The sequence below is a fragment of the Pipistrellus hanaki genome (genome assembly GCF_964339955.1).
Source record: "Pipistrellus hanaki genome assembly, chromosome: 16".
Taxonomy (NCBI): domain Eukaryota; kingdom Metazoa; phylum Chordata; class Mammalia; order Chiroptera; family Vespertilionidae; genus Pipistrellus; species Pipistrellus hanaki.
The window spans coordinates 13,454,838-13,481,510 of NC_140518.1; the positions used below are offsets into that span (position 1 = coordinate 13,454,838).

At 58.7% G+C, this 26,673-nt stretch overlaps 1 protein-coding gene across 4 annotated transcripts; it reads left to right on the plus strand.

Annotated features, from left to right (window-relative positions):
* Positions 1 to 3,818: 3,818 nt before the first annotated feature.
* MPP2 (MAGUK p55 scaffold protein 2) lies at positions 3,819 to 24,110 on the plus strand. Of its 4 annotated transcripts, XM_084863500.1 has the most exons (13): positions 3,819 to 3,934; positions 6,650 to 6,713; positions 11,785 to 11,903; positions 17,245 to 17,397; positions 17,537 to 17,686; positions 18,213 to 18,440; positions 19,236 to 19,367; positions 19,474 to 19,579; positions 19,656 to 19,724; positions 19,918 to 20,079; positions 20,680 to 20,882; positions 21,200 to 21,328; positions 22,539 to 24,110. In XM_084863500.1, the coding sequence occupies exons 2-13, from the start codon at positions 6,683 to 6,685 to the stop codon at positions 22,713 to 22,715; spliced, it is 1,659 nt and encodes a 552-aa protein (XP_084719626.1). In that variant the 5' UTR covers positions 3,819 to 3,934; positions 6,650 to 6,682; the 3' UTR covers positions 22,716 to 24,110. The 4 variants fall into 4 exon arrangements, with proteins under 4 accessions (XP_084719626.1, XP_084719625.1, XP_084719624.1 ...); XM_084863499.1 differs by lacking the exons at positions 3,819 to 3,934; positions 6,650 to 6,713 and adding an exon at positions 8,725 to 8,838; XM_084863498.1 differs by lacking the exons at positions 3,819 to 3,934; positions 6,650 to 6,713 and adding an exon at positions 8,728 to 8,838 and having other exon boundaries at positions 11,785 to 11,920.
* The last annotated feature ends 2,563 nt before the right edge of the window (positions 24,111 to 26,673 follow it).

Here is a 26,673-nt window from a genome sequence, read left to right on the forward strand (position 1 = left end):
CACAGTAGTGGGAATGGGTATTTATTGAGTGGAATATCAATATTTTAAGAAATACCTACCAAGTGGCCACCTCTTGTAAATCCCTGTTGGGAAGAAGAGATTTTTATCTCCTATATGAGCAGAGTGCGACGTTGTTACTTGATGGAGTTGGAAGGGAATTTGGTAACTGAGTCCCTGTGCCCCAGCCTCCCATCTTACGGAGGAGAAAACCAAGGACAGATGGCCAAAGTTTTCTGCGCTGGAGGAGGACGGTGGGGTCCCAGAGCCAGAGGCTCTGCTATTAGGGCATCCCTGCCAGCTGCTCTTGGGATGGCGGAAGAGGGCAAGGAGGCTGCTTTTGGGAGAGCTTTTCCGTCTTTATCCTCCAGATCAGCAATCTGATGTGGTACAGGGCAGGCTGGTGTGTGGCTGGCTGGTGGTGATGGTGGGGGTGGGGGTGGAGCAGGGGGTGTGTGTCAGGCTGTCAGGAGGTGGTGCGGGGAGCAAGAGGCCAGGGCACTTAATTCTCCAGGGAGGGTGTGATTTGGTCCTGGAGGGGAGGCAGAGCTACCTGTTGAGGCTGGGATTAAGAGGGGGGCGGTGCGTCTTTTCCCTTAGAAAAGTGGTTTCCAAAGTGGGATGCACCGAAATAATCCTTTGGAGTGTAGTAGGAAAATATTGGAACTTCTATTTATAGTTTTAAATAATCAATTTAAAATTCTTCTTTGGCCCTGACCGGTTTGGCTCAGTGGATAGAGCGTTGGTTTGTGGACTCAAGGGTTCCAGGTTCGATTCTGATCAAGGGCATGTACCTTGGTTGTGGGCACATACCCAGTAGGGAGTGTGCAGGAGGCAGTTGATTGATGTTTCTCTCTTATCGATGTTTCTAACTCTCTCTTCCTCTCCCTTCTTATCTGTAAAAATACAATAAAATATATTTTTTAAAATAAAAAATTCTTTTTTGGTGTGTGAATTTTAAAAATACACATATTAGTTCAACAGCACAGATATAATAATTCTATAGACCCAGTGCACAAAATTAGTGCCCTGGGGGGGGGGGGGGCCCTCAGCCCGGCCTGCGCCCTCTCACAGTTTGGGAGCCTTCAGGGGATGTCCAACTGATGGCTTCAGCCCGCTTCCCATGGGGAGAGGGCCTAAGCCAGCAGTCATACATCCTTAGCACTTCCACGGAGACAGAAGAGGCCCCACCACCTCTGCTGAGCTTGCCAGCTGTGAGCCGGGCTTCTGACTGAGCAGTGCTTCCCCTGGGAGTGCACTGATCACCACAGGGGAGCTCCTGCATTGAACGTCTGGCCCCTGGTGGTCAGTGTGTGTCATGGCAACCGATCATTCGGTCGTTTGGTTGATTTGCATGTAAGCCTTTTATTATATAGGATATAAGCATAAAAAATATATATGCATCAAGGGTTCCAAACTTCAAAAAAAAATTTTTTTTTTAATTTTTTTTTTTACTGAGAAGTGCAGCCAATAGAAAAGGTTACCAGAACAGGACTGCCCCAGTGGAGGAAAGGAGTCGGAGGGGATGGGTGTAGAAAAGATAGACTCAGGATAGCTGTTGGCGGCCCCTGCTGGATGTTACCAAAAGTGCAACATTACTCTCAATACAGCTCCGGAGCTACTGAAATTCAGAATACCCAGCCTGAGCTTTATTTCTCTCTGTGCCCTGACTCCCAAAGCTCTGGGGAAGCAGAGACACTGCCTTCATCCTTGTAACCTCTGGGACGAGGCAGGGAGGAAGACAGAGCTAATTACAGACCCCGGAGGGGGAGGACCCATCCCTTCACTTCCTTATGCCCACCCCACCCCACCCGCACAGGAGTGGCGGCCCCTAACTGCCATGCACAGTGGCCCCCTCAGACCGGCTTCACTTCCCAGAGGCTCTATTCCCCACCAGTAGCACCCTCATGCCTTTGGGCCCAGCTTAGAACACTTACTGCGCCTTTGTTATATCATTCAATTAATTATACCCCCAAAAAGTGTCTGGTGTCTGACACCCTCCCCCGGACTGCGAGCTCCAAGAAATTAGGAGTCGCTGAAACTGGAGCTGCCATCTGACTCAGGATCGCTGAGGCTGACACTTTGTCTGGGACAGAATAGGAGCATCTTACTCTGCATCCAGAAATGCAGAGTAAGATGCTCCTAAGAAGGCGTGTTCCTTCTACCTCCTCCCAGGCTGCTGTGAGAATCAAACAACTTATAAGGCCCGGAACAGATGGGAGGTGCCAGCCTCTTTATAAAGTCCGTAACAGAGAGATGCTGTTGACTGGCTAGTGGGGGAAGCGGCTGGTAAGAATAATGGGTTGTGCTTCACCTCCCTAGGGGGCCAGAATCTGGGATCTCGCTTGGATTTAGGGACCCTGAATGGAATGGAAGCTGTGGTCGCTGTGTAGGAACAGGTACTTGATTGAGAAATAACGAGTGTGTTGGAGGGATTCAGGATCCTTCCACTTCCCAGCCAAATGCAAATGGCAGAGCGAAACCTCACCCAGAGATTGTCCAGTGAGAGTGGAGGGTCATAACCGGAAGGGAACTTCATCTAGAATTAAACCAGGAGGATCTTCTGGCTTGAGGACAGGGGAGAGGGTTGGAAGCAGTGTCTCCGGGAAGCCTGTGTAGTTTGGGACAGAAGCCTGCAGCCATGAACGCTTTTCTCCTCCCTCAGTGAAGGCAGAGGGCTTTGTGTGGCCTGGTCCTGCGGCTTTTGCCTGTACACCCATGCCCCTGTGCCCTCCGGAGCTCAGGGCACCGAAACTGGTTTGGCTCAGCGGTAGAGCGTCGGTCTGCGGACTGAAGGGTCCCGGGTTCGATTCCGGCCAAGGGCATGTACATTGGCTGTGGGCACATCCCCAATATGTGCAGGAGGCGGCTGGTCGATGTTTCTCTCTCATCGACGTTTCTGGCTCTCTATCTCTCTCCCTTCCTCTCTGTAAAAAATCAATAAAATATATTTAAAAAAACAATAAAGCTCAGGGCAAGCAGAGTTTCCAGGGACCCAGGGACCAGTCAGGCTTCTGCTTCTGGGATGAATTCCCAAGTCAAACCCATTTCTCAGCAAGTTTTCAGGATAGATTCCTTAGCAGCGCAGTACGTGGCTGGCCCCGAAGGCTGGATGCACTGAGCGAAGGGTGGTCAGTGGGAGCTTCTAGCATCCGTAGGCCGCGCAATGTCTTTCACTACAAGGTCTGGGGTGGAGCCAGAGGCTGGCGAAGGCGGGCAACCAGGTTTAACCCTTTATTTAGGGGCCTCTGACGAAGGGTAGCGGGTTACCTATCTCTCTATTCCCCCGACAGGGGTATGGACCAGCTCTCTGGTCCAGGCTTAAAATAGGGTCTCGAATCCCTTCGCGAAGACGGCCCCCCCCCTTTTTTTGCAAATTGTTGCAGAGAGTCGGGGGTCCAGGTATCCATCCTTCCAGTCTTTAAAAATTGCCCCTGAGCCCGAGGCCCTGGTGGTAGTGGTGGTGGTGGGGGGTGGATCTCTTGTCTTTGGAGGCCTCCCTTAACTCCTTTTCCACCTGAAATGGAGGACGACGAGGTAAAGGGAGGCGCGCTGGGCACTGGAACTCGGATCCAAACCGAGGGAAAGGGGTGGAGTGATCGTTCACTCATCATCGCGCTTCTAAGGGATCTCTGGGCGACGGGGGACACTCGTGGTGCTGGTCCCAGCTCGTGCCTCCCTGGGCGGGCAGGATGCGGGGGGCCGTGGGCTGTGCGATGCCTCTCACACCGCCCCCTCCCGGCCCACCCGCCAGCTGCTCGGGAAGACCGCTTTCCCGGGGTTGTTCCGCGCCCCCTCCTTCCCCTCCGGGTCTCCGCCCCTCGCGCAGAGGAGGTCCTGCCGCTTTAAGAGCCGGGTAGCGACTGACAGCAAGAAGCGCACAGAGCCGGACTGACTGCGCCCGAGCCGCCGAGACTGGGGCTCCCCGTGCGCGCAGGTAGGCGACCCCCGACCCCCGGGCCGGCACCCGCCTCGGTGTCCTCTGCACCCAGGGGTCCTCTATCCTCTGAGTCCAGTCTCCCCGGGCCCCGGCCCCCAGGCTCGCCTCCTCCCTCTGCACCCCCTGTCGCCCCTTCCTTCTCGGGTGCCCCCTCGAGAGAAGCCAAACCCCGCTGCCCATGGTCACTGGTCCCGGCCCCCGCGGAAAAGGCTCCAGCGTGACCCCGGGCACAGAGCTGGTGAGCGGTGCGGGGGCCGGGGGCCGCGCGGGTTCGGGGGACCTCGGAGCCTGGCATTACGTAAGAACTGCGCTGCCAGCGCTTCCGGGGGGTGGGGGCGCGAGGCAGAGGCGGCGTGGGTTTCCGTGGCTCCCCGGTCCCCCCTGGGAGGCTAACACCCCAATCTCAGTCTTCTCTGGGAGTAGGGTCCGGGGAAGGGGCGCGTTCCTTCTTCCTCCTCCCAGATTTTTTTTTTGGGGGGGCGGTTGGGTCGGGGTCAGGGGCCAGGGTCAGAGCTTGGAGTTTGGGAGGGGATGGGTGTTAGGAACCAGGAGCCAGGGGTCAGAAAGTTAGGTCAGCTAAGGGGGATGGGGGGCGAATGAGGACAGGGCTGAGGACCGCCATTCAATGACCTCATCCCTAGGTCTCCCGCGGGCGCCGAGCAAAGAGCCTTCTTTGATGGCTCCAAACACGCCCCCCGACCCCCGGGTCCTAGCGCCCCGCGTGTTAGGGCTGCGGCCGCGGGGCGGGGGCGAGGGCGCTCCGGCTGTGGCTGCGCGCAGCCCGCCCGGCCCCGAGCACCCCATCCCGCAGACTGTGCACCCTCCCCGCGACCTGTCAGCGCCTCGGTCAGACCCTACTCTCCCCGCCTCTTTGTGCCCGTTATCGATGGAGGGGTGGGTGTGAAGCGGGAGAGAACCGCTTCCTTTCCCCGCGGGCCCGCATCGCCAGCCGCCTGGGGGTCATGGGGATAGGCTTGAGCGAGGGGTGAGGGGGCACCCGGGTCCTGGCTTTTGGGAGCTGCGCGGTGCGGGTTCCAGATGCCCCGGGGGGGCCGGTCCTTGGCCCGCAGCCAGGCCGGCTCGCCTGGCACTGCTGTTCTCCTGTGGGCACAGCCGGACCGCCCTCTCCGGGGCCGGGGAGGGGGTGGGGCAAGGCGAGCCGCTGCCGTGGGAACCGGCTCCTCGGGGAGAAAACTCAGGCAGGCTGGGCGAGACTTCTGGGGCCAGAATCTCCCTGCCTCTCCCCCCAGCCCCCACTCTCTACCGGAGGCGGACGGCCGAGTCCTCCGTCAGCACCTCTGCCAGGGAGAGCAGCGCCAGCCGCGAGGAGGTTCCAGGTCCAGGTCGTGAGGACCTGGGATGGGGAAGGAAGAGACAGATCCCTCCTTGCTGCTGTCTAGGAACAGGGACAGCGGGGGTGGCACTGGGGGCACTGGCTGGCACGGCGGGTCCTGAGCATTCCTGTCAGCCTGATGCCAGCCTGACAGGAGGTTGCGTTCTTCCACATCTTCGGGGGCAGGCCCGGAGGAAGGGGAGTGGTCCAGCCATCTTTGTAGTTCCTGTCATCTGAGCTCAGGTGACCAGCTCAGGCTGGGAGGGGGATGGGAGAGGATCTTAGTAAAACCAGGCAGCGTTCTCTCCGGGAAGAATCCTTCCTTTGGGAGGGAGGTGAAGCTGTGGCTCCCCTTCTCCCTGGGCACTGCCATTCAGTCCTAAAGTGGGCACTGCCGGCCACTTCCTCCCTCCGCTCCCCCACCCCTGCTGTGAGCCACTGCCTTTTGTTGTCATGGCAACTGGGGATTAGCGTTTTCTTCAGCAGCACAGACCCGGGGAGGCGGAGGAAGGGTGGTGGGTGGCCTCCCCCACCCCACCCGCCCCATTTCTCCCCAAAATGGGGACGCCAACCCCACCTTGGGGAGGTTCTGGAATGGGAACTAGGGCTGTAAACTACACCTGGTTCTGCCCAAAGCCCCTGCTCTCCTGGTCCCCCTCTGGGCTAGGAAGGGGAGGAGGGGAAGAGGAACCCGGGGAGGCCTCAGGGAGGCGAGACATCATCATTTCGGTCAGACAGACTGACGGATGTCTACGCTGGGCTAGGCCTGAGATCCGGAGGCCAAACAAAACAGATGCGGTTTTTACTTCATGGAGCTTACTGTCTGGACGCCCATCTCTCCTGCCTTTGACTCAAATTCTGTATTCTTACCCAACCCCTCTTAAAAAAAAAAAAATCGAGGACAGCCTCCTGACTTGTGTGGCTTCAGCTGTTTGGAACATGGTCCTGTTTACCTAAAGGTTGCAGGTTCAATTCCCAGTCAGGGGACATACCTAGGTTGTGGGTTCAGGGCTCTCTCTCTCTCTCTCTCTCTCTCTCTCTCTCACTCTCTCTCTCTCCCTCTTTCCTTTCCCCTCTCTCTAAAATCAATAAATAAGTCCTTGGGTGAGGATTTAAAAAAAAAAATAGAAAGGTCAGGTGGTGGGCAGAAACGCTTAATTTTTTGTTGAGTCACAAAACCTGGGTTTTCATTGTAGCTCTCTTCATTAGCTTTGTGACCCTGGGCAAATCCATTAACCTCTCTGGTCCCCTGTCACCTCCTCCTTGAAGAACTGGGCATGAACTGTCTGCTCCTCCCGCCTCCCGGGACTCTGTGTTGGCTGGTCTTGAGTGGGAGGTCCTTCTGGATTCCTTTCTCATCCTCCTTTTCCCTCCTCTAGGAGAGACGTTTTGGAACCTTTGCCGACCTCACCATGCCGGTCGCCGCCACCAACTCTGAGACTGGTAAGAAAGGGGGCGGAAGTCAGTATTAGCGGTTCAGAGGGTGCCAGGCAGGGCGGGGAGCAGCTGCCAGGCACGCCCACCAGTCCCTGTAGGAACACCACTCTCCACCCAGCCACTCCGCCAGCCATGCAGGCAACTCCGTGGCCCTCCCACACCTGCCCCAGGGTAGTGCCAGACACTGAGCTTCACACACTTCCTGGAAGGGCAGGGGTATGAATGCTCCGAAGATAATGCACCCTCACTATTGCTGGAGGACCACAGCGGGGGCATGGGACCTGGCTGGTGAGGAAGTGACCCCCTGCCTAGGAGCTGGGCCTTGGAGGGCGGCTGAGGTAGAGGGGCAACCACAGCCCCGCCAGGGGATGAAAAGTCCATGATGCGGTGCCCACCAGATTAGGGCAAGGAAATGGGCCACCCGGACCAGCGAGGAAGCCTCAGGAGCAAGCTGCTTACCCTCTCAGAGCCCATTTCCTGTTCCGTAAAGAGGTTGATGGGCTGAAACCGGTTTGGCTCAGTGGATAGAGCGTCGGTCTGTGGACTGGAAGGTCCCAGGTTCGATTCCGATCAAGGGCATGTACATTGGTTGCGGGCACATCCCTGGTAGGGGGTGTGCAGGAGGCAGCTGGTCGATGTTTCTCATCGACGTTTGTAGCTCTCTATCCCTCTCCCTTCCTCTCTGTGAAAAATCAATAAAATAAATATTTTAAAAAAAGAGATTGATGGGAGCCCCCAAAGCTTTGTCAGAGAAGGAGAGTTACTGTTAGGAACCGTCACAATCATTATGCTGCACTCCGAATTACTACCTCACTCACCTGTCACCTTGAGTCAGTCCCTCCCTTTTGGGACTAGGTTTCCCATCTGTAAGGTGCGGTGATGGGACCAGATCATTGGTCCTGGATTCCTTTGAGAACCTGATGACAGCCATGGCCTTCATTATGGACAAGCGCTTCTCTGCACATAGTCTGTGTTCCACCCTGGGGTTCAGGGCCCCTTCAGTGCAGTGAGGGACCATCGTGAAGTTCCCTGTGCCTGAGGCTGATGGCCCTAACAACTCTACACTGCTCTGATCGGTCTGTCTTCCTGTGGCCCAGTGCCTCCCTCCCCTGTAGCTCTTGCTGGAGGCTTTGCAGCTGCCTCTGCAAGATGCCCCAGGCTCCTAATTGCGTTAAAATGACGGTTGTTCTCCTCTGAGAACCTGCACCGGGAAAGTAGAGACTGCTGTGAGTGGGCCAGGACCTGACTGGTGACACCGTGTCCCCAGGATAGGGCTCTTCTTCCTGCGGGGGGGCAGGGGGGAGTGTTGCACTAATGTCCCCAGCCTCTGCAGCCTCGGGGGCTCAGTGCCTCTTCTCCCTGTGCAGCCTGCTGGGCACCCTGGCCCCGCCCCTCCCTGCGCTGGCATGCCTGGGCCCCACTGTAAGCTGCTTATGGGTTAATTAAGCCCGTCCCTGAGCCTGTGATTAGAGGCCTCTCAATCCGGGGCTGCCCAGTAAACCCATTAACAGTGCCTGGCAGGGGTGAGGAGGGAGGAAAAGGCCCACCAATTCAGCTTCCCTGCTGCAGGCCAGTGGATGGGGGCATGGTTGGGGTGAGTGGGGGACAGGGCAGGGAGTGAGCCCAGGGGTGTGGCTATGGGGCTTATTTCCTCTGAGGAGTCCTGGGGCCTCCCGGCTTCCCTGGGCTGCTCCCGCCTTCCTAAACCTAAAGAAGAGCAGGAGTCAGCTGCCTAACCCCTCGAAGCCCATGTTTCATCCTCTGCTAAGAGGTGATGTGGGACTTAAAGGCTATGAGTCTCTCAGCCCTTCCTGCAGGCAGCCTCTGTGCCCAGGCTTAGCTTCTGCCCTAAAAGATCTAATGGGGGTTCTGCCTCTCCTTTCTTGGTGGCCATTACACTTCCCACAGGCCTGACAGACACCTGTGCCCCTGCCTCTGAGGTCAGGTTTACCCTCCCACTTGCCTCTTCCTTTCAGGAGAGATCCCAGCCTTGGGCTCTGCAGAGGGTGAAGCTAGCAAGGTCCTTCTCCCTCCCCTCCCCTTGGGTCAAGATGGTCATCGTCATGGTGGAGGGGGCATGGTATGGGTGCATTCCTCTTGCAGAGAGACCCCCACCTCTACTTCTCGGAAGGTGGGTGGCCCTTCCCCGGAGGGCTGGGGGGAGGGCTGAGCAATGTGGAGGTGATAGCATGGGCTGAGAATTGAGAGAACTTGTCCCTGGAGTCTCCAGACTGGCAGCCTTCTCCTTTCTTTTCCCTTTACCCGATTCCTTTCTTTCTTGGACTCCAGAGGGGATGTAGGCTGAATTCAGATGCAGCTGTCCCTTTAAATCTGTCTTGCATCCCAGGGTTAACCTCCTGGTGTGTAAGCCCTCCCATTGCCATGGCAACCAGGAGTGCAATGCAAGCTGCTGCCACTCCTCAGGGAATGGAGATCTGGTGGCAGGAGCAGCACCTGGTGACGGCCTCATGGGCACAGGGTCTGAGAGTGATGGAGGCGCTGGGCTGGGGTCAATGCCAACTCCCTCCCTTCTACCGCTCTTGTCCCTGCTGCAAGAGTGCTCCCTCACCTTTCCCCTTCCTCAGTTCCGAGATGCCTGAGTTGGCCACCAGACAGTCACCTCTTACTCAAGGGGAGGAATTAATGGGAGATGGGGGGCCCGGAGAAGCTACAGCTGAGATGTGGGGTCAGAAGGGCTTAAGGTATCCTTCCCAGCTACAGTGGTGCCACCTCTCACCGCCCTCCTTTTCCTCCCAGTCACCCTCTCACCCCCTCACCCCCAATGGCTGGGTAAGGCGGAGGACTGAGTCGTTGGGGGTGGGGGAGGCGCTTCCTTTGGTTCTGAGGGGTTATTATTGTAAAGGAAACGGCCTGGAGAGGGGACACAGAGGGCAGGGGGAGGAGGTGGCCTCCAGGTGTATTGGAGGACAGATCTTCAGAAGCGAGGGCGGGAACAAGGTGGGGCCAAGTCCCTCCCCCTCCCCTTGGGTTTCCTGCAGCTGGGCAGCGAGGGGAGGGTCTCTGAGCGCCGCCCCAGGTCTGAAGGGACAGCGCCCCCGCCCCTCTCTCCCAGCCGCCGCCCCCCCCCCCCCACTGGCCGGTGCTGAGCAGGGGCGGGGGGGGGGGGGCGTCCAGCCAGCAGCCGTACTGGGACTCTCTTTGCTCCCGCCTTTGACCAATCAGCAAGGCGGTCAGGGTGGCTGCGCCTTTCTATTGGCTGAGCCTGCAGAAGGCGCTCCCCGAGTCCCGCCTCCTCCAGCGCCGCCAGCCTATGGCCGGGAAGGCGGCCGCAGCCCGAGTGCAGGCTGCTCTTGGGTCCGAGACTGGGGTGGGGGCCGCTATGGCCGGCAGCCCTGGCAGCGGGGCCTCCCTGGAGGTCATATCCCTGGGGTCCTCTGAGGAAGCCGACCTCCGAAGGAAAGGTAGGAAGGAGGGTCCCGAGGCCGAGGGGAAGGGTGTGCAGGCATCTGGAGAGGGTGTCCCAGGTACGGGCTTCCGGGAGCCTCCGGGTCTGGCGGCACAGCCCCTCCGGAGGGCTGGCCTGGGCAGAGGGCGCCAACTCCCTGGCTCAGTCCTTCCTCGGGGTTGGCAGGCTGGGGAGTCTGTGGGTGAGGATAGCTGTGCGGGTGGACCCCGGGATGCCCTGCAGAGTGGGAAGGGTCCATGCCCTGGCATCTTTCTGAGCCCACTAGGGGTCTTACAGGTCTCTGACAAGGGCAAGCCCAGGCCTGGGCAGGACCCATCTGAAGGACAGACGAGGATGTTGTTTCTGGAAAAGGTGGGGTGAGGGAGGGGGAAGAGGATGGGAGTCCAGGAGCCCCTGAACCATGTCCGCCCGCTCCAGTTTCAGCGCCTACTCCTCCTCCCCATCCCACTCCTTCCTGGACGAGGGGGCATTGACAAAAGCAGTAAGAGGGGCTGTATCCACCCTTCCTCCTCCATGGCTTGGGAGCTGTTCTGTGGATGTAAGTGTGGGTGGCAGGGTGGCAGATTAATGATACCCCCTGCCCATCTCTGGCCCCCAGCTGGGCACACTCTGCTCTCCCTTCCTCCCCCAGGACCTGCCTCAGCTGGCAGCTCCCTCCTCTGCTGGTGGGTGATGGCCACACCTACCTCAGACCTCAGCGACTGCTGGGGCCCAGCATCAGGTGTTCGCATGTCCTTGGCTATGTCCTTCCCCAGGCTGAGGGTTTGCTGACCCCGGGGATGACTTAGTCTGACTTCTGCCCTTGGGTGCCCACAGCCACCCCAGGCCTGTTTTCCCACCTCCTGCCAATGTTCTGGGCCTCGGCTTTGGCTTCCTAGGCTCTATATTAATTTCTGGATGATTATAGATCACTAGAGGCCCAGTGAACACAATTCATGCATGGGTAGGGTCCCTAGAGGCAGCCGGCCAGGGGCCTTCCTTCATTCCATGCCACTCCCTGGTGCTCAGCGCACGTCATATAGCGAGCGATCGAACTCCCGGTCGGTCGAACTCCTGAGGGGACACTTTGCATGTTAGACATATATATATATAATCAAAGCTGAAGGGCTTATAGACACCATCTAATCCCACCCACCCGTTCTATAGGAGGGAAAGACTGAGACCAGTGGGAAACAGTGAGTTATGCAACATCACACTGAATTAGTGGCACGGCTTGCACTAGATAACGGTGGGCCCTGGCTTCCTGCACGGCTGCCTGTTCTCAGGAACAAGATCCAAGCACTGTCTCTCCCTCCGGAGCCCATTCGGAGTTTGAGTGCGGAGCTTGCGGTTCTCTGCTGTGGGGCAGAACCTGGAACCTGACGCCTGCTGCCCTTTCCAGCTCCTCCCACAGCGGAGTGGAGTCTACTTCCTCCTGCCTGGGGCCTCCCACCTGCCCAGGCTGGCATTACCCAGGGCCTGCAGAACAGGCCAAGGCCACGCCCCCTAGGGCCCCACCCCGGCATTCCCGGGCCTGGCAGGGAGGGAAGTGCTGCCTTCCGGGGAGGGGCTGTCTTCCGTGGGGCGTGAGGTGGGGTTGTTGCCGCGTGTTTTGGTCTCTTGTGCCTCGCTGGCACCCGTGTGTCTCACTGCCTCCCCCTCCCCCCGCAGCCATGCAGCAAGTCCTGGACAACTTGGGATCCCTCCCCAACGCCACGGGGGCCGCGGAACTGGACCTGATCTTCCTCCGCGGCATTATGGAAAGCCCCATAGTAAGATCGCTGGCCAAGGTATAGTGCTCCAGGAGGCCGGTACACGGGCACTGGGTCTGGGGGGCGGGCGGGGAGCATGTCTGTGTGGAATCTCCAAGAGGTCCTCCTGCCTATGTCCCTGTCATTGGGCATTTTGTGCAGACATTTTTCCGTGGTCACCTGCCATGCCTCAGGCGGGTAAAAGACACACTAACCGGGGGAGTTACTGAACAACTGGGTCACAGCGGTGACGGGCAGGTGCAGTAGGCACTTTGGAGCCTAAAGGGCAGATGCCTGCCTCAGCCCGGGGTGGGCAGGGGGGGCTTCCTGGAGGAAGGGCCACTGGAGCTGCGTCTGGAAGAATGAGGAGGGAGGGAGGGCATCCTGGGCCATCGGGAGAGCTTAGGCTGAAGCAGAGGTGAGAAGAGTGGGGAGTGAGTACACAGGGGACTGGTGTGAGGCTGGAGGTTCAGGTGGGAGAGGGTGTGAGCTTCGGAGGTGCTGGCCGGTGGTGGAGGGCACTGGGGCTGTGCTGGGTGCTTGCACGTTGCCCTGTGATGTCCTGTGAGTAACATGGATGGAGTCTTCCATGTTTTAAGCCGGGAGGGTGGGAGGGGCTGATGATGGGATGTGGACATTTTAGGAGATCCCTCTGGCAGCCACATGGAGTTGGAGAGACTGAGGTGGAGGATGGTCCTGAACCAGACCTCTGGTGACAGGGCGTGAGGGAGGGGAGGGGGAGATATTTAGGAAGTAAATGGGCAGTATTGGTGTTGGCTATGGAAGGTGCGGGGTGGAGGGTAGCAAGGCACCCTGGATTCTGAGAGGGCAGGTGTGGGGCTGGTGCTGCCTTCGACAGAGAGAAGCAGCACCGGTGAGGGGAGGGGCAGGTGAAGAAGGAGCCCTCTCCTGAGGAGGAGGAGGGAGGGCGAGAACGGTGCCAGTGCTGTGCTGGGGGCGAAGCTGGGAGTTGCAAGGAATCCTGTGCGATTGCTCGGATTTTCCAGTGGAGGTGGGTCGGACGTCCGCTGGGAATTCGGGATCAGGGATCGGGCAGGAAAATAGGAGGAATTTGGAAGTAAAGGTTCAACTAATCACTAAAGGGGTTAGCGTGGGAACTCATCAAAGCTGGGGAGCAGGACTGACTTGAGGATAATGATGTCATAATCCTGAATTCATAGCTTGCCTATATAGCTATTTAGATGTAAATTCCTCCTTATATGTGTTTTTTATTTTTTAATGTTTTTCTTAATCCTCACTTGAGGATACCTTTTTCATTGCTTTTCAAAGAGAGTGGAAGGCAGGGAGAGAAGGGGAGGGGAAGAGAAAGGGTGAGAGAGACTCATCAAATAGCTTTGACAGTGAGACTGCCAATGAACTAAGGCGAGTCCCTCAGGCTGAAAGAATCTCAGGGTTAGAATCTCAGGGACTCTAGCCAGTGCCCTCCAAAGCATGACCCCGCTCAGTCCCATTCCTCTCCGGGGCTTTGTCTAATCTGTTTGACAGCTCTCCGATGATGGGCTTGCTGGCTGGCTGGCCCTGTCATCCTTCAGTCACTCAGTCGTCCATCATCTATTCAACAAACACAATCGATTGTGTGCTCACCATGTACCAGGGCTATGGCAGTGAACTGTCAGCATGTTCTTCTCCCGATAGAGCCCACGTCTGTCATCTCCTCCTGGGGCCTCCCCATGCAGCCTGACAGAGAGGTTACCCGTGTGCCGGATCAGGTGTAAATGAACCCCCTTCTCCTGCCTGAGCCCAGGAAAATCCTTCCCACTTCCTGCAGCGTGGCCCTGTGCAATGCAACTTCTCCACTTCCCCCCAAAGGGCTGTCTCTGCTCTTCAATCCGGGCTTGACCATGTGACTTCCTTTGGATAACGGGACCTCCTTCTTCTCCTCCTCCTCCTCCTCCTCCTCCTCCTCCTCCTCCTCCTCCTCCTTCTTCTTCTTCTTCTTCTTCTTCTTCTTCTTCTCTTCTTTTTTTTTTTTTTTAAATATATTTTATTGATTTTTTACAGAGAGGAAGGGAGAGGGATAGAGAGTTAGAAACATCAATCAGCTGCCTCCTGCACACACCCTACTGGGAATGTGCCTGCAACCATGGTACATGCCCTTGACCGGAATCAAACCTAGGACCTTTCAGTTCACAGGCCGACGTTCTATCCACTGAGCCAACCCGGTTAGGGTGGGACCTACTTTTACTCCTTGTTACCGATGGTAATTATTCTGTATGTAGCAGTACATTTCTAATCTAATAGACAAAGTACTTTTATCAAAGATCCAGCTGTAAAAGCTTGGTTCTCCTGCCCTGGCCAGTTTGGCTCAGTGGATAGAGTGTCAGCCTACAGACTCAAGGGTCCCAGGTTCGATTCTGGTCAAGGGCATGTACCTTGGTTGCAGGCATATACCCAGTAGGTAGTGTGCAGGAGGCAGCTGATCGATGACTCTCTCTCATCGATGTTTCTAACTCTCTATCCTTCTCCCTTCCTCTCTGTAAAAAAAAAATCAATACAATATATTTTAAAAAAATAGCTTGGCTCTGGCAAAGTGGCCCAGAAACCCTTTGGAATGGAGTCGAGTGGAATTGCATGTGGTGGCTATTAACCTTTTTATCTTTCCCTTGTGGACTTGGGCTTGACTTTTCTCTCTGGGGATGCAGAGAGTGTGGGGGAGGCCAGGCTGGGACCAGGGATTAGTTAGAGCTGGGACCAGGGAGGGGCAGGGCCTGAGGGACAACCCCAAAGAGGTAAAGGCTCTGGAGGGAAGTCAAACCTGGCAGAAAGGTGATAAATCGGGGGGCTTGGCTGCAGACAGCAGGTGGCTGGCAGGTGGCTGGCACCTGGGAGGGCTGACAGGGGGCCAGCAGCAGGTGTTTCCACAGCAGGCAAGGCTAAGGTGAAGAGTCCAATGTGGGCGACACTCAGAAGTTCAGGCACACGGTTACCAGGAGGGGCGCCTGCCAGCTGGGAGGCCACCCCATGAGGTGAAGGAAAAAGGACAGAGTTTGGAGTGGGAAGATTTGCTGGTTGGCTATGACGTTCATATACCTGACAACGTCTCTGCTCCAGTTATTTGTTCTGAGAAGTGAGGATAATGATGCTGACCTGTCAGAGGCATGGTGGGGGAGGTCATGGATGTGGAGGTGCTTTTTAAATCATGAAGAGTTGTCATAATGTAGACTTAGCCGGAATTCACAGGGAGGACCCTACTCCTGTGGTCAGGCCAGGCTGAGAGAGATGGCAAAGCAAGACATGGCCCTAGAAGAATGAGGGTCCACGGGGGTCACTGACCAGCAGACACAACAAGCAGAGGCTACTGTGGCGAGGAGCCTCATGTATCAGTTAGCCTTTGCCGTGTAACAAACAGCCCCAATGCATAGTGCCCTGTTTCTCATGATTGTGTGCATCAGTTGGTGACTTTTCTGGTATGGGCTTGCTGAGTTGGGGTTGGGTGCTCTAAGATGGCCTCACATGCCCGCCTGGTCACCTGGGAAGGCTGTGGCAGCTGGGATGGCAAGGCCTCCCATCCTCTGGGAGGGTGGCCCCAGTTTCTTCACATGGTGGACTCAGCAGCAAACGAGGACAAGCTCCAAATCCCAAGCACTTTGCAAGCTTCTGCTCATATCACATTTGCTAACGTCCCATTGGCCAAAGCAAATCACATGGTCACATCCAGCTTGAAGAGTGAGTGATGTTTCCTTCTGGCACCCCAGTCTCTGGGACTTCTTTCAGTTATTGAACTCTTAATTATGATCCTAAGGGTCTTCTGCCAACATCAGAGAGGTTGGTTGGAGTGGGAGAGAGGACGGAATAACTTTCAAAGAATCGGCAGTTGGCTTATGGTTCTGGGGCAGGAGCTGGCATCTCTGGGTTCCAGTGCAGGCTCTATCGTTAACACTCTGGTGGCAATCTCCTGAAAGTCTATCAGCCAGTGCCAGTGGGAGGGCAAAGCAGCCCAAGCCCCATAAAGGGGAGTTTGTCAGGACCACGTGTGTACTTACTGCTTGACCCAGCAAGGCTTCTAGGTATTTACACGGAAGAGCTTCTCCACAGAGTTAGAACAGCTGTGCCAGCGTTAGTCACTGTAGCTTTGTTACTAGAGGCCTGGTGCATGACATTCATGCACTGGAGGAGGAGGAGGGTCCTCTTAGCCTGGCCTGTGCCCTCCCGCAGCGGGACCCCTCGGAGGATGTCTGACTGCCCGCGTAGGCCCGCTCCCCCTGTGGGAGTGCCGCTCAGCCAGACGCTGGGCTCGCTGCTCCTTAGTGCTGCCTCAGAGGCGGGAGAGGCTCCCGCCACCACCGCTGCACTCGCCAGCCCTGAGCCCTGCTGCTGGCTGAGTAGTGCTCCCCCTGTGGGGGGGTACTGACCACCATGGGGCAGCTCCTGAGTTAAGCATCTGCCTCCTAGTGGTCAGTGTGCATCATAGTGACTGGTCGTTCCACCATTCTGTCGATTTACATATTAGCCTTTTATTACCGTGTTTCCCTGAAAATAAGACATCCTCTGAAAATAAGACCTACTTACAGGTTTCCTTCTGAGTAAAATATAAGGCATCCCCTGGAAAATAAGGCCCCCCCGCCCAGGCTAAACATAAGATATTTGGTCCACTGATTCTGAAAGAAATGGAGTCTCAAGAAATTCACCAGGAAATTCAGGAATTGGATTGTTATGATGATGTTCCAGAAGATGATGACATGATTGTCATTGAATGAATGAGTAAATTCTTGATACTGTAGGATTCACAGTTTGTCTGGTTTGTGTTGACAAACCAGTATACCATACTACCGTACCGTATACAGGTAATAAATTTCCTTTAACAATAAATGTGTACCGTATTCTTCTTCATGGAAAAATAAGACATCCCCTGAAAATAAGACCTAGCGCATCTTTGGGAGCAAAAATTATCATAAGACACTGTCTTATTTTCGGGGAAACAGGGTATATAGCAGCAGCTGCCAACCTTTTGGACCTCACAGACCAGTGGTGGCTCGTGGACACTGGTTGGTGGCCGCTGTTATATAGAATAGTAAACATTAGAACAACCTAAATACCTGGGGACTGATTGAATAAATTGTGATAACTCCAAACATACAATAAGTTAAGTGAAGTAATTAAAAATAAATAATAATAATAATGGAAAATCTCCACATAGAGCGATTTCCAGAGCATATTAAGTTAAAAACACAAACCAAACCAATTGAACAAAAACCCCAAGAGATCAAAGAGTGTATATAGTGTTCTACCTTTTATGTAAGGGTCTACAATCAGGATTTGGGGATGAGGAGAGGCCTGGGGGGTCAGGGGGGGGGCCCCTGTTTGGTACCAGGGTTCTTGGGGAAGCATCAGGTCTGACCTGTCCCACTGTCACCCCCAGGCCCACGAGAGGCTGGAGGAGACGAAGCTGGAGGCAGTGCGGGACAACAACCTGGAGCTGGTGCAGGAGATCCTGCGGGACCTGGCGCAGCTGGCGGAGCAGAGCAGCACGGCCGCCGAGCTGGCCTGCATCCTCCAGGAGCCGCACTTCCAGGTCTCCTCCCGGCGGGGGTGCAGCTGGGGGGGCCACGGCGGGACGGGGGGCGCGCCAGCAGGGAGCAGGAGGTGGGACGGGAAGGGGCTGCAGGGCACTGGCCCATGGTCCCTTCTCTCCCCACCACCTCCTTCCCCAGTCCCTCCTGGAGACCCACGACTCTGTTGCCTCAAAGACCTATGAGACGCCACCCCCCAGTCCCGGCCTGGACCCCACGTTCAGCAACCAGCCGGTGCCCCCCGACGCTGTGCGCATGGTGGGCATCCGCAAGACGGCTGGAGAGCACCTGGTGAGGGAGCCGGGCGGGGCCAGCTGTGGGTCCGGGTGGGGGGACTAAGTACCAGCAGGGGTCCAGTCCAGCCTGGAGAGGGCTGAAATGATGGTGGCATCAGCTTTGCCCAAGGACCTGCCTACGCAGACCCAGGGGGTCGCAGACTGCGTATGGGCTGCATACGTACATGTGCCAGAACCCTCTTCGTTCTGCCCTGTAGGGCTCCTGTAAGGGAAGCGTTTGGGCCGAGGATGGAAGAGGAGAAGTCTGCGAGGGTGACGTGGGAGGGTGGGGATGGAAACGGGGGTCCTGGACGTCTAGACGGGGGTCCTGGCATCTTCTAGTCTCCATCAGGAGATTCTCATCTCCCCCACGCTCCGTCCCCCAGGGCGTGACGTTCCGCGTGGAGGGGGGCGAGCTGGTGATGGGGCTCATCTCCCCCGCCCCCCGTCCCCCAGGGTGTGACGTTCCGCGTGGAGGGGGCGAGCTGGTGATGGGGCTCATCTCCCCCACCGACCCCCCCCCCCCCCCCCCCGTCCCCCAGGGCGTGACGTTCCGCGTGGAGGGGGGCGAGCTGGTGATCGCACGCATCCTGCACGGGGGCATGGTGGCCCAGCAAGGCCTGCTGCACGTGGGCGACATCATCAAGGAGGTGAACGGGCAGCCGGTGGGCAGCGACCCCCGGGCGCTGCAGGAGCTCCTGCGCAGCGCCAGCGGCAGCGTCATCCTCAAGATCCTGCCCAGCTACCAGGAGCCCCACCTGCCCCGCCAGGTGAGTCCCTCCGCCGAGGTGCCCGCCAGCGCGAGGCCCCAGGGGGCGCCGAGCCTCCCCATCAGGGTCACAGGCTGGGGGGGAGCCACGCTGCAACCGGCGTTGAAAAGCAAGCTAGGGGGCGTGATCCGCGGCTGGGGAGGCAAGCGACGCGGACACCCACAGGCATCTGCCCTCGTCTTGGGCGCTCACGTGCACGGGTGAGGGGTGTGCGTGCATTCAAGGCCCGCGGTGCCCAAGTGCACAAGCGCGTGCCCGGTGTGCGGCTGTCTGCGTGCCCGTGTGTCCGCGTGGGCACGCAGAGTCGGACTGCCAGGCGCCCTATCCCGCCGCCTCTCTGGGGGCGGGTTGTGGAGGTCTGGCTGCTTCCCCCGCCTCCCCTGTTGGCCCTGCAGCGGCCTGCCAGAGCCCCTGCCTCCCAGGGGCAGAGGGGAGAGGATGGAGGGATCCTGCCTTAGGTGTCAGGGTCTCTGTCCTGCCTCCTCCTCCTCGGAAGGTGGGGCCCGGGCCCCAGGCCCGAGCGATCTCCCATCCTTCTGATTAAGGCCTTTTGTTCTCCACGCAGAGGGAGGCTGGTACCAGGGAGCTGGCCAGGCGGGCCTGGGGGCATCACTCCTTTGTTAAAGGGACAGTACCAGGGCCTCTCTCCTCTGTGTGAGGGAAGGGGGGAGAGGGTGGACTCTATGACCCCCCCCCCCCATGAGGTTGGGGACGGTGGGGTGGGGGATGGGAGAGGGCCCATCCCCTCCAGCCTTCCCTGCTCCTTCCCCTGACCCCTCCCTGACCCCGGGCCAGGTGTTTGTGAAATGCCACTTCGACTACGACCCGGCCCGGGACAGCCTCATCCCCTGCAAGGAGGCCGGCCTGCGCTTCAGCGCCGGGGACCTGCTCCAGATCGTCAACCAGGACGACGCCAACTGGTGGCAGGCGAGCCTCGGGCGCCCGCGCGGCCTCTCCGGGCGCGGTGAGGGGGTCGGGTAGGGTGTGGGGGCGCCCCCTCACTCAGGCAGCGCCGTGGCCCTGTCCGTTGTAGGCCTGCCACGTGGAGGGAGGCAGCGCCGGGCTCATCCCCAGCCAGCTGCTGGAGGAGAAGCGCAAAGCCTTCGTCAAACGCGATCTGGAGCTGACGCCCAACTCAGGTATAGGCCCCTGGTCCTCCTCGGGGACCTGCCTGCACCCCGGCCCGGCCTCACTCACCCCTCTCTCTGCGGCCAGGGACCCTGTGCGGCAGCCTTTCAGGGAAGAAGAAGAAACGAATGATGTATCTGACCACCAAGAATGCAGGTGGGTATTGTGGGCGCCCGCCCCCGCCCTCCTCGCACATGGCACCTCCCCTCTCTGCCCCCTCCCGTGCCTTGTGGGTACGCTCCCCTGGCTCTGACCCTGCCCAGTTCCTTCCTGCTGCCCCCGGCCCCTGAGAGCCCCGCCCCGCCCCGCCCTCTCCGCCCGGTGAGCAGCGCCGCCTCCCTGTGCGCAGAGTTTGACCGCCACGAGCTGCTCATCTACGAGGAGGTGGCCCGCATGCCCCCTTTCCGCCGGAAAACCCTGGTGCTGATCGGGGCTCAGGGCGTGGGGCGGCGCAGCCTCAAGAACAAGCTCATCATGTGGGACCCGGACCGCTACGGCACCACGGTGCCCTGTGAGTGGGAGCTGGGCCTGCTGGCTGGGGGTCGGAAGTGGGAGTGCCCCCCCACCCCCAGGCCAGGACGGGGCGCACGGAATGGGCAAATGCATGGGCACCTCGTGGAGTAGCGCTTTGGGTGTGAGGTGTGGGGCGCGCGCCCTCTAGGGGCAGGTGGGGGAACTGCAGGCTGGGATGTTTGGGGGAGCTGTCCCTTGAGCCTGTGGCCAGATGGGCTGGACTAGCCTTGCCTTTTCTCACGTTTCACTTGCTTAAAAGCCCAGCGGGGCCCTGATGTGAAACGGCGACATGAGCTGTGTGTGGCCTCATGGAAGGCGGGGCCTCTCGGTGACAGAACCAGTTGGGGTGAAAGCTCCTGCTTTTTGGGGGGCAAGAGCCAGGCCAGCTTGGCCTTGCTTTACGGTTCCACATGGTCCTCTCGGGGCCTCTGCTCCCCCGCTGTGAGCCCCGGGCTGGCTTCTCTCAATATGGATGTCTAAAGAGTCTGTGTGTGTGTGCGCGCCAGCGGTGAGGGCGAGGGCGCGGTGTGTGGGAGGCAGCAGAACATGGCGTGTATGTCTGAGGCGGTGCCCGCTCGGTCCCCCCTCCTCCCTGCAGACACATCCAGGCGGCCCAAAGACTCGGAGCGGGAAGGCCAGGGCTACAGCTTCGTGTCCCGCGCGGAGATGGAGGCTGACATCCGTGCGGGGCGCTACCTGGAGCATGGCGAGTACGAGGGCAACCTGTACGGCACGCGCATCGACTCCATCCGGGGCGTGGTGGCCGCCGGCAAGGTGTGCGTGCTGGACGTCAACCCCCAGGTATGCCGGCCTGCTCCCCCCCCCCCTCCCGCCGTCTGCCCAGTATCCCCCCTGGGTACTCTGATTCCCCCGCGCCCCTCCCCGTATTCCCGGCACTTATCTCCCAAGCCCCCCTCCATGGCTGCTAGGGACCAAGCCCCCTGACCCCCTCTCTCTCAGCCTCCAAGCCCCCCTACTCCTCTGGTCTCCTCAGTTACCCCTTCCCCAGCTACTTGTCAGCTGGACCTCTAACATGCTCCTCCAGGACTGATGTCTCACTCATTCCCAGGGACCCGTCTTCAGCCCCACCACCCCACAGGTTCCCTTCTCTCCTGCAGGCGGTGAAGGTGCTGAGAACAGCCGAGTTTGTCCCTTACGTCGTGTTCATCGAGGCCCCCGACTACGAGACCCTTCGGGCCATGAACCGGGCCGCCCTGGAAAGTGGGGTGTCTACCAAGCAGCTCACGGTGAGGGGCTCTGAAGCGCAGGGGGAGGGGGCAGGCCAGAGCTGAGGAGGAGAAGGGGTGTGGAGGTCGGGGAGAGGCTCCGTCCTCCCCAGGCATCGGTGAAGGAGGAGGCCACGTTCCCACCTCACAGTGTGGAGGCGGGAGTCTGAGCGGGGAAGGAAGTGCCTGCATTCCCATGGAGTCAGGGGCACAGCTGGCCAGAGGGGCGGGAGCTTCTGCCAGGTTCCCTGCTCCACCCACGCTGTGGGGACAGTGCTGACCAAAGGGAGCCCCGAGGGCCGGTGGGATTCTGTGGGCAGAGGCAGGGGGATTCTGGAAAAGGCTGAAGGAAGGGAGGAAAACAGGCTGGAGGGTTGCTAGGGGGATTGTTAGCCTTGGGGAGGTGGCAGTGCTGGGGGAGAGGCTTTAAATTGGGTATTGCAGGACTCCAGGGCACCCCCCCCTCACCTCCCCCCCTTGGAGCAGCCTGTTCCCCAAGAGGGATAGGGTTTGCAGAACTCCTTGCGCAGGAGTCCCTCTGCTGGCCATACCTGGTACTGCCACTCTCAGGGTCCCCATCAGCATTGCTCAGGCCTTGGAGAGGCAGTTTGGGCTGGACTCCCCTCTGCTGCCTGCCACCCTGGCCACAAACACCGAAGACTGGTGCTGCTGGGACATGCTGGGCCGGCCCCAGCGCTCCCATCTCTGCTATTTAAGGCAGCGTTCAAGTCCCTTCTCACCCCTGCCCCTGCCTGACCAGCTTGGGCTGGGTCTGGGGTGGGGGTTGCACCAGTACCAGGTCTGACAAGTGCCTCTCGGGCTGCCTGATCAGACTGGAGGCAGCATTGGCTTGGGAGTCAGGCAGGCTCTGTGGAGCCACTGGCTGCTGATTGCGTGAACTCTTGGCGCCTCCGTTTTCTCTGTTGTAAATGGGGACTGATGAGCCCTGCCTTGCAGAGCTGGAATGGAAATTCTGTGAGTTGTAGAGATGTTAGTGCCATGTTTGGCTCTTACTAGGGGCTATTTCCTTCCTTCCTTTTACCCGTCTGTCTGTCCCTGGTTGCAGGAGAGCACCTTGGGACATGTAGGGAGGGGCTCCTCGCCAGGGAGTCTGCACCCCCCACGGCTGGCCTCTGGGGCGGGGTCTCCGTGGGGCAGGCGGGCTGCAGATGGGGGGCGATGGGGGTGAGCGGGGGACACTGACCGGCGGGGGCTCCCCCTGTGTTGGCAGGAGGCGGACCTGAGGCGGACCGTGGAGGAGAGCAGCCGCATCCAGAGGGGCTACGGGCACTACTTCGACCTCAGCCTGGTCAACTGCAACCTGGAGAGGACCTTCCGCGAGCTGCAGGCCGCCATGGAGAAGCTTCGGACGGAGCCCCAGTGGGTGCCCGTCAGCTGGGTGTACTGAGCCTGCCGGACTGGACCTTGTCCCCTCCGGGCTGCGACCGGGACACCCGGACCCCTTCCCTCCCCAGCCACGCCCCTCAGCCACGGTCCTTCGCTCCGCCCCGGGGAGCGGCTCCTCGCGGGCCCCGAGGCTGGCTCCGGCGCGGAGGCACGCACTGCCAGGGAGGTGGGTGTTCGTGGGGCACCTCTGTGCCCAGGTGCTGCCCCCTCCCGATGCCCATCGGCCACCAGATGTTCCTCCTGGAGGGCCACACGGTGCCCGGGACTGTGTCAGAGTCACCTCCCGGGGCTCAGACCAGAGGCGGGGAGAGCTGCTTAGGGACCACATGGTCAGGAGGTGCACGGCCCCTGCCACCGCTCTGCAGTCAGCTTCTCTCCTCTGGACTGACCACATCACCCTACTCCCGAGCTCCTCCCCCTCCCCGCTCTGTCTCGGAGCAGGCCTCAGGCTTTTCCCCCTGTGGCCAGGGGAGGGGCAGCCCCCCCCCGGGCAGCCAGGCGGGCCTGGGCAGTGGGGCCACCCTGGTGCCGTCCCGAAGGCTGCAGGAGCCAGAGCAGGAGCCAGGTGTCACCGCCGGGAGCAGGGCGGCTCTCCGCTCCCTGGGACGAGGCCGAGGCCCCCGCACGGACACTGCCCTGAAGTCCCTCGTCCACAGCTTTTCACTGCCGAGGTCTCTCCGCAGACTTCCCCCACGCGCCCGGCAGGCCAGCAGGCAGGGCCAGGCCGGCAGGGGCAGCAGGCTCCGCCCAGGTCAGGGGGCGTGGGAGGCCGAGCCCTGACCCTAGGAGCCTGCTGCTGCTGACCGAAGAGCTCCAGACTGCCCGTGGCCCGTGGTGGACACACCTGGGCTCCCTGTTCCGACCATGGTCCATCGGGGTCTTCGCTCTGGCCAGGCCCACGTGTCAGGACTGTCGGGGGGCTCAGGGAGGATGCGGAGGGGAGCTGTGAGCCCTGGGCCGCTAGTATTGTGTCCTGACCGGCTCCTCACCGCCCAGCGCCAGGGGGTGGCGTCCAGACTCTTTCTGTGCCGTGTCCGTCCGCATGCGACACCTGGTCTGGGTTTCTGCCACCGGCACGTGTGTGTCGGGCTGGGGTTTTGGAGAGGAGACGCTTTGGAGGTCACTCTTCGGGTCCCCGTTTCAGGGTTTCCCATCAGCTCCCATGTCTTAGGAGACACTTGCCCTAGATTCTAGAGCCTTGACCCGCCCGGATGTCTTCCTCCAGCTCTTTTATTGTCCCCTGACCCCGAATGCCACTCTCCTGTCCTGGGAGGGCAATTGTGTAAAATAGGAGACCCCCCCCCTTTTTTTTTTTTTTTAGAGAAAGGAAGGGAGAGAGAGCGAGAGCGAGCGAGAGAGAGAGAGAGAGAGAGAAACATGGATTGAGAGAGAGAGAGAGAGAGAGAGAGAGAGAGAGAGAGAGAGAGACATCGATTGGTTGTCTTCCCATGTGCCCCAACTGGTGAATGAACCGGCAACCTGGGTGTGTGCCCTGACCGGGAATCGAACCCACAACCTTTTGGTGTACGAGTCGATGCTCCAGCCAACTGAGTCCTACTAGCCAGGGTGAGAATCCCTTTGCAAAAAGAATGCTGTCCTCACTTTCCCCAGGCATCTCATCCCTCATCCTTCTCTGCGGTCCTTCCTGGGGTGACCCCCCAGCCCCCCGTGCTCCCCGCTCCTTCTGAATGTCAGTCAGTGTTCGCTGCAGCGTCAGCCCGAGCTGGCCCCTGAACCACTGTGTGCCCGTTTCCTGGGGAAGGGGAGGGAGAAGAAACAGAATATTTATTACAAAGTTAGAAATATATTTATTATATTAGGGATCTCATTGCATTTGCATAAGGTGTGCAAATGAGATGTCCAGGTCAAGCCTGCGCCCATCTCATTTGCATAGCTCTGCATCCACTATGCAGTCATCTTTATACTCCTCTTTTCCCTTTCGTCAGCCTTCTTTTTGTCCTTAACTCAACTCTTCCATCGCCCTCCCCCTCAGCCCAGGGGGACTGGGAGTGGGAGGGAAATGGGGTGTCCTTTGCCAGGCCCCTGGTTAACCTCTGACCAAAAGATGGGGTCAGGGGAGCTGGGCGCATTGCTGGGGAGTTGGCAGGTGGCACGTTGGGGCGACTCTCCAGGGTTGATGCTCTCTGGCACCCTCACCTCTAGTGATTCCCCGCGGGCAGGGCTGGGCCCCCTCTCCTGTCCGTCCCTCTCCGAACAGCGTGCTACCTCCCTGCGTAAGCCCCACTCCCCACCGAGTTCGCTCTGACTCCGTCCTCCCTCCTCTCCCGTGGATGCTTGTATCTGAGGGACTTCAGGATCATGAGGCCCTGCCCCCACAGTCCACACTAAGTCTGAGCCCATTTGCCCCCTCCCCCCCCCCGCCCCAGCTCCCTCAGCCCCCAGTTCCTGAGCTTTCTTTCTGATTGGTTTTCTTTCTTTTCTGTTGATTAAATGTGAAAAAAAAGGCATCTGGGCTGTTTGTCTTTATTTATTTATTTATTTTTATTGATTTCAGAGAGGAAGGGAGAGGGAGAGAGAGATAGAAACATCAATGATAAGAGAGAATCATTGACCGACTGCCTCCTGCACGCCCCACACTGGGGATCAAGCCTGCAACCCAGGCATGTGCCTTTGGCCAGAATAGAACCTGAGACCCTTCAGCCCGGAGGCCGATGCTCTACACACTGAGCCAAACCGGCTAGGCATGGGCTGTTTGTCTTTGGTTGGGGTCGGCGGATGGCTTCTGGAGAGGGCGAAAGCAGGGAACAGGGCACAGATGGTTCTGGAATGGATGCTGAGGGACATGGTTTGTGTTCTGTGATGTCTTCTGAAATTCCCTGTCCCGCCATTCCGCACTCCACACCCCCAGGATGCTCTTTCTAAACGGTGGTGTCCAGTAGCCTGGGAACATCCTGGCCGGGACTCCGTGGCTGATCCACTCAGCATCCCCGAGAACGAGCTGTGCGGTCTCAGCAGGTCCCTCTCCTCCCCTGGGCCTCGGCAAGCTTTTTTATTTATTTTTTTTTTGGGGGGTGGGGTGGGGGTGGGTATAGATTGTTAAACCCACGTGGTCTCATCAAGATGGGCAGATCTGCTGCCTTTGCTCCAGGCTTACTGGCCCCACTTGGATCATTGTGGCACCCCTCCCAGTGGCCAGTGCTGGTGCCTGACGTATTTTCAAAGAGTTGTAGGTGCAGAGCACCTCACTCTTAGCTCACAGGTGCCCCGAAGCACCTCTGGGTACAATGAGGGCACAGTGAGGAACATTCATGAGGAGGCCATGGGGTCCTTCTAGCCGCTTCCGCTGGTTCAGCCCCTGGTCCTGCAGAGCAGCCTGGGCCTGGGCCTGGCCAGCAGTGCTGGTGTTAGTCAGACACAGGCAGAGCAAGGACGATGGGCCAGGCACGGAAACTCGGGGCGGAGAGCTCTGATGCCGGCAAGGGGCAAACTGAAAAAACAAGAACCTTGTCCCAGAGTGACCCATCCTCCCCTAGCATATCGCTAGTCTCGTGGTTTAGACCCTCTGACCTTTTCCTCCTGGAAGATAACGTCTAGGCCTCAGTATGTCAGCTCCAGGCCCAGAAAAGCAGCAAAACTGGACACGTGACACCTTGGCTGCCTTAGGACCAGCTGCTCTGACTAATGATCCTCTGCCCTAACACCGACCAATCAGTGGAGACCATGACCCTGAAAGAGCACAGCTGGAAAGCTGGTGAATATTCTTTGGAAACCTGCCCTAAGATTTTCAGCAGAGAGAGAGAAGGAGAGAGAGAGGAGAGAAATATGCTCAGGACAAAGGACCCAAATTGCATACCCGTGCCATTCCCTTCCTCCTCTCCTTCCCCAACAGGGACATAGCCCCTAACCCTGTAACCTCTAAGGCAGCAGTTGCCAGCCTTTCAGACCTCACGGACCACCAGTGGTCTGCGAACCACGCGTTGGTGACCGCTGCTCTAAGG